Below are 13,330 nucleotides of genomic sequence, written 5' to 3'. Positions count from 1 at the left end.
GAGGGCATGTTATTGTTTGTATGTGTTTAAGTTTTATTGTATGTGTGTGGGTGTGCGTGTGTGTGTTTGTGTGTGTTTGTGTGTGTGTGTGTGTGTGCGTGTGTGTGTGTGTGTGTGTGTGTGTTTGTGTGTGTGTGTATTTTGCTGTGAGCCGCTCTTACCTGGACACGACGAGGGGCAAAATTAACATTTTCAACATCCTCATCAGCAGCTCTCCGGGGAACTGGAAGTACTTCACCTCCTGCAAGTGGAAAGAGAAAAACACACTGTTTATAACATTGAATTATACAACACATGGTTAGGTATGGTGACCTGCACGATTCCTGTTTGTGTTAGTGACATATACAGAGTAATAGCACTGCATCAGATATCACTTTTCAGCCAATCACAATAAAAACTGCACATATAGCACAATAAGATGCTTCTTTTCTAAACCAGACCTTGAGAGACAGTGAAGCTCTTAATACTGCAGCTAAAATTTGGTCAGGGAAAGAAAACAGAGAACAAATGGCTTCCAGCTTTTCAATCTCTTGTATAAAACGTGAGCCTTTCTTCGAGAAAAAGGTTAGTGCTGCTGAAAAGCTATGAGACCACCAGACCTCACAGGTCAGCCGCCACAGACTCCCTGCTGTTAGCTTTTATATTGCTGTGATATTCTCCCAGAGGAGTTGAGAGGAGGTCATTTGATCACTTCTTTAAAGAAAAGAAAAAACACTGGAACTTTTTCCCTTTTCAGTTTCCTGTCAATAATACCTGTTGCCTTCCAGTAATAAATGTGTGCAAATAAAAAACAAAAGATTCTACAGCCATGCTAGCGTCTCTGTGAGGCTGTACTTCTGGCACAGCAGTGCTTTGAGCTAAATCGGTATGCTAGTGTGGTCACAATCACAATGCTCTGGCATGTTTAACATGTTCACCATAATACTTTAGTATGTTAGCATGCTAACATGTGCTAATTAGCATTAAAAACATAAATGTCCATCATGGCAATCTAACCAGTAACTGTTGAAATATTTCAGTCTGAACCAAAGTGGTGGCCTGACCGACTGGCAGACCGCCGCTGCCATCCTGCCAGCCATTTTCCCAGTATGGCTCAAAAAGTTTGAGGCAGCATGAGGCACTGAAGTGTTTGCCCCAGTTGGTCTGATGATCGCTAAAGAGTGCAGTCCTGCATTTTTTCTTCAAGTCATTCTTCAACAACAGGACTTATAAGACTTGTAACCTGTGTTACCTTTATTATTCCCCCGTGTTCAGTAATGTGTGCTGCTTCATTTTGCTGCTGCCTTTGCTTTTAATTATAAAGTCCATTAACTGAACAGTGGTAGTGGCCAATAAAAATATCTGATGGAGCTAATCACTGACAGAAACAAAGTAATTGACCATAACTGAGGACATATTTGCATGGTGAATTACTTATATAACTTATTTAATTAAATTATCTAATGGTGGCTAAAAAATAAGAGCACTGAGTTGAGTGTATTCAGATTTACATAACTGTTCACAAAAGCAGCCATATTATTAGATGCACAGCTACACTTATGTATTTGATTAGGCACTCTGAATAGAAGTCTCTATATTAAAGGCTTGTTCATTGTATTGTATTCACTCTATGATGTAATGAGGTAACAGAGGTTGCTGTGTGGAGTTTCATCATGTTTCAGTCATTTTGGTCCTTGATTCATTTTACAGGTAAACAGGTAATACTCATTAGAAAGGTTACAACTCCTACTGTGACACAATTAAACAATCTTTCAACCTCATTTATCTGGTTACCTCCATTACTTTGTTTTGGTATTTTTAACTAATATTATAAATAAACATACTCAGTTCTGCCTCTTAGGACGATTACATACTACTTATACACCATACATACTTAACACTGGTTTCCAGCATCTTCAAAAGCCAACAGATAACTTTTCTTGGATTAATTTCCTGCTCTCCAGGGAGCCATTGGTTTCAGTAAAGCATAATAAACAGCAGGAAGAGGCCTTCTTGACATTGGTAATTAGTCACAATGACCTTTTGTTCACACAGGTTTTCTTTAAGTATAACTTTTAGTAAAAATTACATTATCATAGTACGGTGATGCAATTGTAATCAGGAGGTGTCACTAATGTATTTAGTGTTTATGTAATGCATCATCTGGGGATCATAAGATACTTGGCAAAGTAAAAGAAAATATATTATCTATCACACAGTGACCATATTTATCTTCTTGATTTGTCTTCTGAGTTCGATTTCTTATATCGCCATGCAAGAATAAGAAATGCAATATTTGATTTTGGGAATTGGCAAATAGATTTTTGATATTAATCGAAACCAATAACATTTTGTGGGTTATGGGAAAACAATCTTTGCTTAAAAAAGCACTCCACTGACTCAGCATTTTACACCTACAGTAGGTGTGTTAACTTAGTAGCCTCAAGCAGAGATGAGGAGCAGGCTACATAGGTCTGGTGAGCTCACTACTTTCTAACTACACACTGAAAGATCTATTTTTATTTTCTAACTTGCAGTTTTCAGCTCCAACTAACCCTGACTAAAATGATATCACAATTTATCAGACTTCATCTCGCTCTGTCTGGAGCCACAGAAAACTTTATACAGCTTATTCAAAATTGGTAGAGTAAAATTACTAGAGTTCCCCTTTAAGAGGTGAACAACTGGACGTATTTCAGTCCCCAAGAAAATGAGTTTGAATAGCTAAAGAACTTTTTCACAAGTGGTGGTAAGGTCAAGTGTGAGATTACTGCACAATAAAGGGTGGGCTGAACTCTCAATTTAGAAGTCATTTTACACCCCAGCCCCCACTTATGATCATACTCTTAAGATAGAAAAAGCCAAAAAGCCCCTTTCATGGTACCAACTCAGCTCAACTGAACTTTAAGTCGTTTTTATGTGCTTTTCTTACCTGGTACTTATTTTGGTATCACCTCTGCTGAGGTTTTTATCATTACTGCATCATCATTGTGCAAGATACTCTGCACAAACCAAGAGAATTTTCAAACGCCTGTACACTGTGCTCTGTAGCCTGTTACAGAGTGTAATTGTACTATACTTTTAGTATGGCAACCCGCAATACCAAGCCATGGTCAACTGAGGAGGTGCAGATGTTTCACTGTTTACCTTTGGTATCGTCTATTGTTTGTGCATGTAACATTGAAGAGGATGTCACAATGACTTAGTGTGTCGTCGCTATAGTAATGAGGGAGTGCTATCTGCAAAGGAAAAAGAAGGGCCTGGTATCAAAAGTGACTCAAGTCAAGCAGAGTCAAGTCAAGTACAGTCGAGTTGACTTGGTACCAGGTGTTGGAAAAACGCTAAAAATAATTTTCTTTGGGAGAAAACTGGGAACCTCCATGAGGTTGTCATAATTGCAGGTGTAACAGACTTTGGTCATCACGGTAACTATAACACATTCTGTAGAAGAGTACCAGCAGCAGGCGTACTGGACCTGTATCATCATAGTAACAATAACAAACAGACACAGTTAAGGTTGTGGAATGGTCAAGGAAAACTGCTACTTGGTTAGGTTTAGGAAAAGATGATGGTTTGGGTAAAAAAATAAGTTCCTCTGTAAGGATAGAGGACCTTTGTTGTCATTGTTACGATAATAAACACATGGTGAAGCTTGTGGAAAGGTCATGGATAAACGAAATTACTTTAGTGGTTACACGTCGGAAACAAACATTGCTCTGCTGTGGGAAAATCCAGTGTTTTGTTGTCCCACCCGATCCACCCCAATCTCCACCACCTTGCCACTTGTCACTTTCTCCTTTGCTCCATGGCCACCAGAGATTTGATAATAAAATGTAAGTATGGGTCATAATAATAATAATAATAATGATAATAAGCTGCTGGCATTGATGTCATGTGTTGTTCTTTATAGAAGGACAGTCTCCCTTACTCAGTTGGTCCTCTCAGCTCTATTGAACCTTTTAGTGTCCTTTAGCTCATTGTTTTGGTTTTCTGTTTCAGGTCACTCTCATTGCCCTTGAAACATTGTTTACAACTGCTGCTGGCAGCTCTTTTCATTAAAAAAGCTGTACCTGCACCAGATCAAAAGACAGACAGACAAAGTTAATAACTAGATGGTGAACATAGAATTTAGCAGCTGAAGAGCAAGATATTTTTCTCAGGAGGTGGAGGAGACTGAAACAGAGTAAACAGCTATGCTAACATGCTAACTATATAGCTATAGAAGGCTATATATAGAGGGATAAACAAAGGATTTCCAAATCTTTGTAAATCTAATGAGGAGATATTGACTAAATTGAATGAAAAGGATACCATGCGGTAAGAATCTGAGGTTAAAGAGTGGATGCAAAGTAAATGAGAGGGTGGAAAGTTTCTTGTTCGTGATATACAATTTAAAACGTTGAGTAAGCCATAAGGGGAAAAAGCCAGCGGAAAAAAACAAAACAAAAAAAAAACAAAGGCAAGAGTTGGAAATTAAAAAAATCTAATTTAAGTACAGCACATCTGTGCAGTGAGATGATGGAGCAATAAAAGCTTTTTGCCTCTGTTTTTGAGTGAGGGCGCTTTTAGGCTAAATGGCTGAGTGTGTGTGTGTGTGTGTGTGTGGGCTCTGGGTACTTTAGTATGTTTTGTGTTTTATTTCTTTCTGTGAAAGAAGCATTCATGCATCAAATACATCAAATGGCTGAGTGTGTGTGTGCATGTATGTGTGTGTGGGTTTTCATTGTCTGTGTGCATGAAGGACAAACACAGCTGTCTCTGAGTCCAGGCATCTGCTAACAGTGGAACAAACACACAGGCTTTTTACGCTAAGAAATATTTGGTACACACACACCCACACACATACATACACACACATTAGGTCCTTATGCTGAGCAGCAGGGACACACGTCATTTAAGAAACCATCAACCCTTGGATACTCTTGCACTGTTAGATAGTGTATCTCCATTACTCGAAGAGCTGTTTTTGAAAAATGTGCTATAAAGTTATTTCTTTCTGTTTGCCATTGCTTTTAATAAAAATACCATTCAAATACCATTTATTTTCATTAAAACTTCAATTACTCCATAATTTTACTCATAACTCACATTTATTATGCTGTTCTTTCAATGCGTTCAGTAAAGGGCTTTAATTATTTGTCTATAAAATGTGCTATCCAAATAAAATTGCCATGAACTAACTGACCATCATTTGATGATTGTCAACATTTCTTCTGTTAAAAGGATGAAGGAAGAAAATATTTTTGATGGGCCTGAACTGAAAGCCAGACGTTTCAAGTACGCTTATATTACAGTTTTTAATTCCCCTTGTGTTGATCACGAGCTCCAAATCATACAATCCAATCAGTCTCTGTCAATAAAAGTAAAAAAATAAAAATAAATCTGGACCTTCAACCACTGAACAGAGAGTTCAACACTAACACAGAGAGTGCTACGTATAAATGTAAGCATGCACTACAGTAAAACACCATAATACACACACACACACCTGCACTTTAAACTCTTGCTTTCACCTCGTATTCATGTATGTGGTGTCAGCTTAACTGTCCTCACCTTTGCCTTCACCCTCACCGAGCCAGCTGTCACACAGTCACAGTCAAATCCACCACCATGCTCCTCACTACACTAAATGCTTTTTCCATTGTTACACAAACATCAGAGTGCTTCCACATACAATTGAATTTTTCTGCTCTTTTCAAAGGCTTGAAATCCTCTCCATTTGTGATTTATAATTAAAAAGAAAAAAACAATTTTGGGGGCCATTCAGTGTTATGGAGATTCCTGCTGAGGGAATACAAACTGTCTTGGCAGGTTCAGCGTGGGCAGATTGTCTAGCCTGTCAATCACAAGGTCAGTTCTCTATGTTTATGGCAGAGATGCAGAAATAAATGTTTTCCCTTTTAAAAAACACAATCTGTCTAATCTGTGTTATCCCAATACTCATCATTTATTTCAACCCTCAGTCACTGGCAGAGACAAAGGAACTAGATCTCGTAAATGCTATTTATTAAGCCCTGTCAATGCACTTGTTTTTGCATTATAGTAGAAATAGGTTTTGCTTATGTTTGATGTTTGAGGTGCCAAGAGGTCAAATCTGATCACACTAATCTAAAGGTTCCTTCTTGACCTTAGAAATGTGTTATGACTACAATTTTCAAATCAAAGGCCACTTACAAGACTTATTTCTTGTCAACGATCATACATTGGGTGGGGGTGGGGACCTGTTGTGGTGTCAGCCATTATAGTGTCCTGGCTCTGTGGATGGCATCTGATAAATCCTTCTGACTTTGATTATTCACTGTATCTAGCCTAATCCATGCAAAATTACAAAATAACAATTGTCCAATATTTGGTTTCTGACCAAACGTGTTTCACTAATAATATTTTTTCAGACTTCAGTGCTAAGTAGAACATGTTAGCATGCTAACATGCTTAACTGAGCTAATGAACACTGTAAGCAATCTGCTAAACAACAACATTTTAGCATTGTTATTGTGAGTTGTGGCATGCTAATGTTAGCATTTAGCCCACAGAGTTTCTAGCATGACTGTAAACTCTTGATATATATTTTAATTGAGAGGATAAGCAGGCTTTTTGTGACAAATAGCTGTCATACTGACTTTTCTCAGCACGGCGAGCCATCAAGTTGCATACTGTCGTTGGTTGTGTCTTTGGGGCCGTGTCTTTCAGTATAATTTCCTCTTTACATCAAATCCCCTGGTCTCATTGCCAAGTTGAGCCAATTTGAGGCCAGACATGCTGAAGTTGTGAGAGGTTCTCAGGTGTCTTCTTCTTCTTATAGAGGCAACCCTGAGCAAGCCCCCCCCCCCATGCAAGTCCATTAAACGAACAGATATCAAATTTTAGAAAGCAGACACACATGTGCTAGCCGCGCTGTGTACATAATTTATTTAATTCTGGTTTTTGTATTCTGCTGCCGGTATGCACCTATACCAAACAGCAGCAGGACAGGGAAATATGAACTAATGTGTTCACTGTGATGAATTCAGTCCAGTGGCTCCTTGAGAATATAGAGAATGGACATGCATTTTCAAGGACTTATTTCTACTTGAAAATGCATCTGCACATATCACCTGCAGTATCTTAACCAAACCATGTGGGAGGATGAATGATTTAGCTTTTTAAACATTGTGCTGTGAGCTCCACCAGCAGCTGTCAGCGGCTAGGATTTTCCACTTATATTATTACGAGTTTGCACACATGCACACGGACCTCTTAAAGGAGATGTGTGCTCCATATAAAACAGACGACCGCCACTGTTCTCCCATGCAACACATGGTTCAAAGCAAAATCATGAAGAAGCCAAACACCTGAAGTTCTCCTGTCTCTTGCTGGAAATTCTTTTGGGAGCACGTTAATGCTCAAACGTTATTTTGCAATACCCACACACATGTTACATCATATATAGAAAAGCACACATACACCCACCACTTCCAAAGGGAAAAAATGATCATCCAAGTTTTAATCCACTGTATTTTTCTGTTCCATCTCAGGCGACCATATTATGATAGCTTTTCAGCCTTGAAGTCAAATTCAGTTTGATGCAGGCTTTCTCAGCCATTCCAACTTATAATTAGTGGAAGAATCAATAGAACAATCTTTCTTTCAGTTTCTTTCTAACAATAATTGAAGCCATTACCAACCAAATGGTTAGAAGGAATAATTATGCCATTGCTGCAGCAGCCTCTTAGCATTTTGCTGAATACCAACTATTTAGTTCCACTTCCCCTCAGTTTTGTGTGAATTATATAAGTGAACACAAATAATATGTTGTTGACTTGATGTCTCGGTGAATGATTGACAACTAATCTCCCCTATGGCGATCCCTTTGCATGGATACACTGAGCCTTGCTCTGAGGCTGTATAGGCAATCTGAGCGACTGAGGAGAAACTGTTTCACATATCTAAAAAGCAGCACAAAACCTTTTTCCTTGCTCTTGGGGATATATTTTTGGCGATATTATGTACACGATGTAGCAGAAAAACTAGCTTTTAGATGAGTTTGAACGAGCTAACCTCTTTCATGTTGTGTTTTTCTTATTCTCATCAAAAACAGTCAACCCTGGAGACCTCTTAACGCTGCATTTCTGACAGTCTTTTGCAATCTGACTGTGAGCAGTGTGAAGAATCGAGCATCAGTCACTTAGGTGACACTAAATACCCATCAGCACAGGCCTCTCATCATCCCCATCTGTCCGAAACACAATCCGTTGTTTATTGCATCGCCCCATTGCTCACTTTAATGATCCTACTGTGGCTGATTGTGGTGGTGGAACCTATGTTTTGATTTACATAAATAATGTGAAAATGCTTTATCTAAAGTGAACATGTGTGTAGTCGAATATATGTACTGTGCACTCATCCCACTGTGGGGACAAAAATCAAGCCTGGTTAATGATTAATTTAAGGGTTAAGATTTGGCTTTAAGGTTAAATCAGAATCACGACTAGGTTACGGTTAGAAGTTGGGCTTAGGGATGTTAGCTGTTATGGCTAAGCCTCCAGGGACTGAACGTTAGTCCATACAATGCCCTCACAGAGATAGCAGTCCATATTTGTGTGTGTGTGATGGTGGAAGTGTCGGTGTGAAGCTCATGGAGTGGAGGTAAAGAGGAAGAGGCGGAGAACAAGGAATAGGATAATCTTTTGTATTAGGAGTTGTGGTGTCTGAATCCATCTTGGCATTTAAGGAGATGGCAGGGGGTCACACTCAGATACTTGGGGGGTCGGGGGCATGGGGGGGTGAGGTAGGCAGGTGGGTGGGCAGGTGGCTAGTGTGTGTATGTGGAGGGGTGGTGGAGGTTGGGGGGGGGGGGGGGGGTCATTTTAACCAACTGACCTGCTCAGAGAGCTGCTTGCCTCTGAGAAAGAAGCCCAGCAAGCAGCCAATGACCACGGCCAGCACAGACAGGATGAGCAGTCCGTTCTGCTTGCAGACATTCTTCACCCGCCCCCACACTTCATCCAGAGCCACTGCCATTCTCCTCCACTACCTCCTCCTCCTCCTCCTCCTCCTGCTTGTCCTGGTCCTGACTGCAACTTCGCAACCCCCCTCAGAGAAAACCACCCCTTTTATCACCTATTCAGCCATATAGAATCAGCACAGAGCCAACAGCCGCCACTGAACTCGAAGAAATGGCCGACTGTGGGTGCAGCAGGTGAAGCACGCTGGATGGATGCAGAGTGATGACGAAGAAGTTGGGATTGGGAGAGAAGAAACAACCCAGAAAGAAAAAAGATTAAAGAAAGCAAAAAAAAAAGTTGGGATTTTGGTTAACGGAGGGCGTTGAAAAGTAAAATTAAAGAGGTAGTCGTCCAAAAATAAAGAACTTCAGGAGTTTCTGTGTTCCTCCTCTGACCTGCTTCCTCGGTAATTCCACGAGACTATGAGCATCACACAGACACACTGTCTATCTCTGTCCCTCTGTCAGTCACCTCCCTCCCTGCCCTGCCCCCCCCCACCCCCAATACATTCCTCCTGGTGGCCAGCAGGGGGCTCTGCGACAGCTGGCAGTATTGTCATCAGGGTTAATACTAAGATCCTATTAGGCTGCGCTGCACGACTCAGATCTAAGGCTGGATTAGAGAGCTCTCTGAACAATTGGACAGTGGATTGTTCCAGACCGACAAAAAGAAAAAAAAAACTGAGAAAAAAATTACACAAGTGACATGAGGTAAATAACAGCACAAAACAATAACAGGGCCTCACAGTCCTGGTGAGTAGTTATGTTTCACAGAGGGACAGTACACCTGATTGAACATAATGACGAAGATACAACTGAAGGTGAAATTAAGATATGATCACAGGCAAGGGACATGATGAGTGTTTAAAGAAAAAAAATTCTAGCAGGGCAGCCCACAGTGCATCATAATATCACAGCTACCCTTTCTGAGTTGATTCTGTTTTAAAAAACTAATAAAAGGCATCAACACTTCATCATGATGGAGGGAGATGTGCATGCGTGGAAATAACATTGAAAATATAAAGAGCTGTATGTAAATAGCTTTTGAGTTCTCTTATTTTGGTAGAGGCTAGTTGCCACACTTCCAGTGCCTGAACCACGTTCTCCTGGACAAGTCCACTGTACATACAGTGACAAAATCAGTGTCCTAACGTAATACATGTCCTGATGTAATCCCATGGTTCATTTGTGCCATGTGTGACATCTAGCAGCCGTAGTAATTAGCAAAGGGAAAAGTGACATAGTTTATAGAGCGAAAAAGTCCACGTCAGGAGGAGGTTGGGGTGGATGGATGGGTCAACAAAACACAGGAATATGACACAGGTTAGCTGTGTTTGATTCCCGTGTGAAAATAGCAGTTTATGTTGTTTCTATCATTTCCCACATTGTTATGATTGTAACCATAACAACAAAGGTCGTGGAATGTTGAGGAAGGACTTATATTGACCCAAATAACAATATTTTCCCAGAGCCCTTGAAAGACAGAGTCACGTCGTCGTCTCCGTTCACTCCAATGGACCATTTTTAAAAATTTTTGCAGCAATGGCAGATCATGGAGCGTCTCAATAGTTCCTGGAAGTTAGCAGCAAATACAAGCAGCGCAGCAGAGTTGCAATAGTATGTGCTGTTTGGGACACACATTTAAAAGGTAAGACGTTTAAAGAATGTGCTTGTATATTATCAGCACAGCTGAATCAAGTGCATTAAAGCAGGTTAGTGGATTTCCCCCACTAAATTAGAAGATTTAGGGACGTTAACAGATAACAGATTAGACTAAGATACTGGACATGGATTCGGTCAACAACACACAACATTAACCAGGAGCAGCCTATTTATTTTAAAATCCATTCTCGTAGTGCCATTTCATCCAGTGTTGTTGAATTAGAGTAACATGCTTCTTTACGTGATTTTTAGGGGTATTTAAATATTAGTTAAATATATAAAGTATATTAGTATACATAATTAAATATATAAATAGCGGTGTATGTGTATATTTATTTTGGAGTAAAAGTACATAATAATAAAGAAGTGAGCTATTTTTGTGATACATCGCAAAACTGCATATTTGAGACTAAAAGGTAAGGAAATAAATGGAGATTCACACTTAATGCTAAAAGTATTATACTAACATATTATAAAAGTAATCTTCACACATGTATTCTGTTACTGTATTGTATAAGGAATCTTATTGGTGTATACTAGTAACCTGCTGTAGGAGCACTAGGTGCTGCGTGGTGGAGGAGCAGTGATGCAGCAGGTCAGGGCTGCTGAGTGGACCACGATGAGATTTAAAACAAAACATGATGTGTTTCAAATAAGCCAGCAATAAGAAATCATAGTAAATGCCTATTATACTGCCATATTATATAAGGAATCACACTTAAAAGTTTATACACAGCAAATTGTGTTAAATTTCCAGTGTTGGTGTTATACGTTAAAAATACAGTGTTAATTCAACACTTGCTTAGTTTAATTCAACTATGTGAGAGTTAATTCCTCAAAAGAGTTGGTGTTAATTATGTTGATGTTAATTAATTAAGTGTTGATTTTAAAATCAACACTTAACAGAGTTTCTCCAACAGATCTGTGACGTGTTTTCCTAAAAGCGGGACGACTCCCAGTCTGAGCGGGAGTCTGAGCACGGACAGCAGCAGATGACGGACTACTTTCTTTTCGCTGCCTTCAGGACTTCACCGACTATCTTTCTGTAAGTAAATGAAAGGCAGCATGCCTATTTGATAATACCTTCTATTCTATGCAGTAACGTTAGTATTTTTATGTGTCGGTAATAAGTCTCACTGAGTCCTGTGTGTAAAGTTAGCTGACATCATGGCAGGCTAAGTCCAATGTTAAGGTTAGCATGGTTGTTGTAGCCTGATGCTATTTTTTCAAGTGTGCATTAATGTTCATTTTGTACATGAGGCGTGGGTGTTTATACACAATTTGCTTAACGTTAGTAACATTATAGGCTACATGGCAACATAACGTTAGCATGTGCACAAGGCCTGGAGTTGGGCATATTTAATTAGCTAAGCTATAGTCTAGTCTTCAGGAGTGATGGTGTTGGCTAACTTTCTTCTTTTTTTCATCATAGTACATCATGTTGGTGAAGGTGAGATTTGGAGAAACGCAGAAGTATGTCAAAGTGGCTGAGACTGAAGATGGCTATGATGACTTCAACACATTTCTTCAGAAAGGTTAGCAATACAACCCAGAATATTTGTGCAAATCAACTAATTGCTATAATACCTGCTGAATTTATGTTGTATTTAAATGTCTAAATGTTTAAATGTCTTATATTATGGAGTTGTGTTTATGATAGCAAATGGTAATTCTAATGAGATCTGTGACAAAACATACATTGTTCCACATTGCCATGTTGTGTGACCTGTGACCTGTAGTGCAAAGCCAGTGCTGTTTTTTTTATGTGGTGTGCTTGTTTGAAATAAATGTTGATTCAAACTGCAATTTTCTTTCTTTCTTTATTATCATCTTCATCATCATCATTATTATTATGATTATTATTATTATTAGAAGTAGTAGTAGTAATAATATATTTAACACCCCAATAGTGTTACTATAATTTAAATCTTATTCAGTATTGAAATTAGTGTTTATTTTTGACACTACACACTAGTGTTAGGAAAATTCAACACTGTGAGTGTTAGATTTCAACTATTGAGAGTGTTGTTCCAACTCTGTCACAGTGTTAATTGTTTAACACTTTCAAAAGTGTTATTTTAACTCGACTTAGTGTGGACCAATATAGACACTTTTAAAGTGTTGAATTTAACTTCCTAGGAGTTGAATTAATACTTCTGAATTTATATTATATTTATATCAATTGTATATTAATTACATAATACTGAATACAAAATGTATATTATAAGGAGTCATACTGTTGGATTCTGTATCCTGTATGTCAGTAGTGCTATAGGTCAGGAGCAGTGATTGTAAGATAGCTCCTGCTGACCTGAGTTAAATACAAATTTTTCTGAGCTATTGTAGCATCCCCACACAGCACAATAAACCATGGTGCAGACTATATGCAAGACAGAACACTGGTACAAACCACTTAACATACTATTCATGTTTCTGAGTTTATAGGAGATTTATTAAATTAATATGTAACAATCACTGATAGTCACCTATCACTCTCCTTCTATCCTCTCTGAAAGTCATAAAGTTTACATAAGTCATTAAAATCAATAAACCCTCAGTTACCATGGGATTGCTTAGAGGAATATTAGAAAATTAAATGCAATCTGAAATTTGAAACATTCTGTTTTTCAACAGGAACACACTTTTTAACCAAGTCTAAAAATGTCAACAAGGTAGGTGATGCTAGCTGTTATCCCCAAACATGGA

At 38.8% G+C, this 13,330-nt stretch overlaps 1 protein-coding gene and 1 long non-coding RNA gene across 2 annotated transcripts in view; one reads left to right on the top strand and one right to left on the bottom strand.

The window, feature by feature from the left end:
* Positions 1 to 9,387, bottom strand: part of slc1a7a (solute carrier family 1 member 7a) — a 33,642-nt gene extending 24,255 nt beyond the window's left edge. The window contains exons 1-2 of the mRNA XM_071492498.1: positions 8,839 to 9,387; positions 162 to 241 (exon numbers count right to left, since the gene is read on the bottom strand). Coding sequence (XP_071348599.1) covers positions 162 to 241; positions 8,839 to 8,979 — 221 coding nt within the window. The 5' untranslated portion in view covers positions 8,980 to 9,387. The remainder of the gene's footprint in view (positions 1 to 161; positions 242 to 8,838) is intronic.
* Positions 9,388 to 10,417: 1,030 nt separating this feature from the next.
* Positions 10,418 to 12,448, top strand: LOC139629593 (uncharacterized). Its single transcript, XR_011693004.1, has 3 exons — positions 10,418 to 10,610; positions 11,545 to 11,669; positions 12,057 to 12,448. It is a non-coding gene; the product is annotated as an uncharacterized lncRNA (long non-coding RNA).
* Positions 12,449 to 13,330: the final 882 nt, after the last annotated feature.

This window comes from Trachinotus anak, unplaced genomic scaffold, assembly GCF_046630095.1.
Source record: "Trachinotus anak isolate AG129_WGS33_773 ecotype Australia unplaced genomic scaffold, CSIRO_AGI_Tana_v1 ptg000012l, whole genome shotgun sequence".
Classification (NCBI taxonomy): domain Eukaryota; kingdom Metazoa; phylum Chordata; class Actinopteri; order Carangiformes; family Carangidae; genus Trachinotus; species Trachinotus anak.
This window is presented reverse-complemented; position numbering and strand designations above follow the sequence as displayed.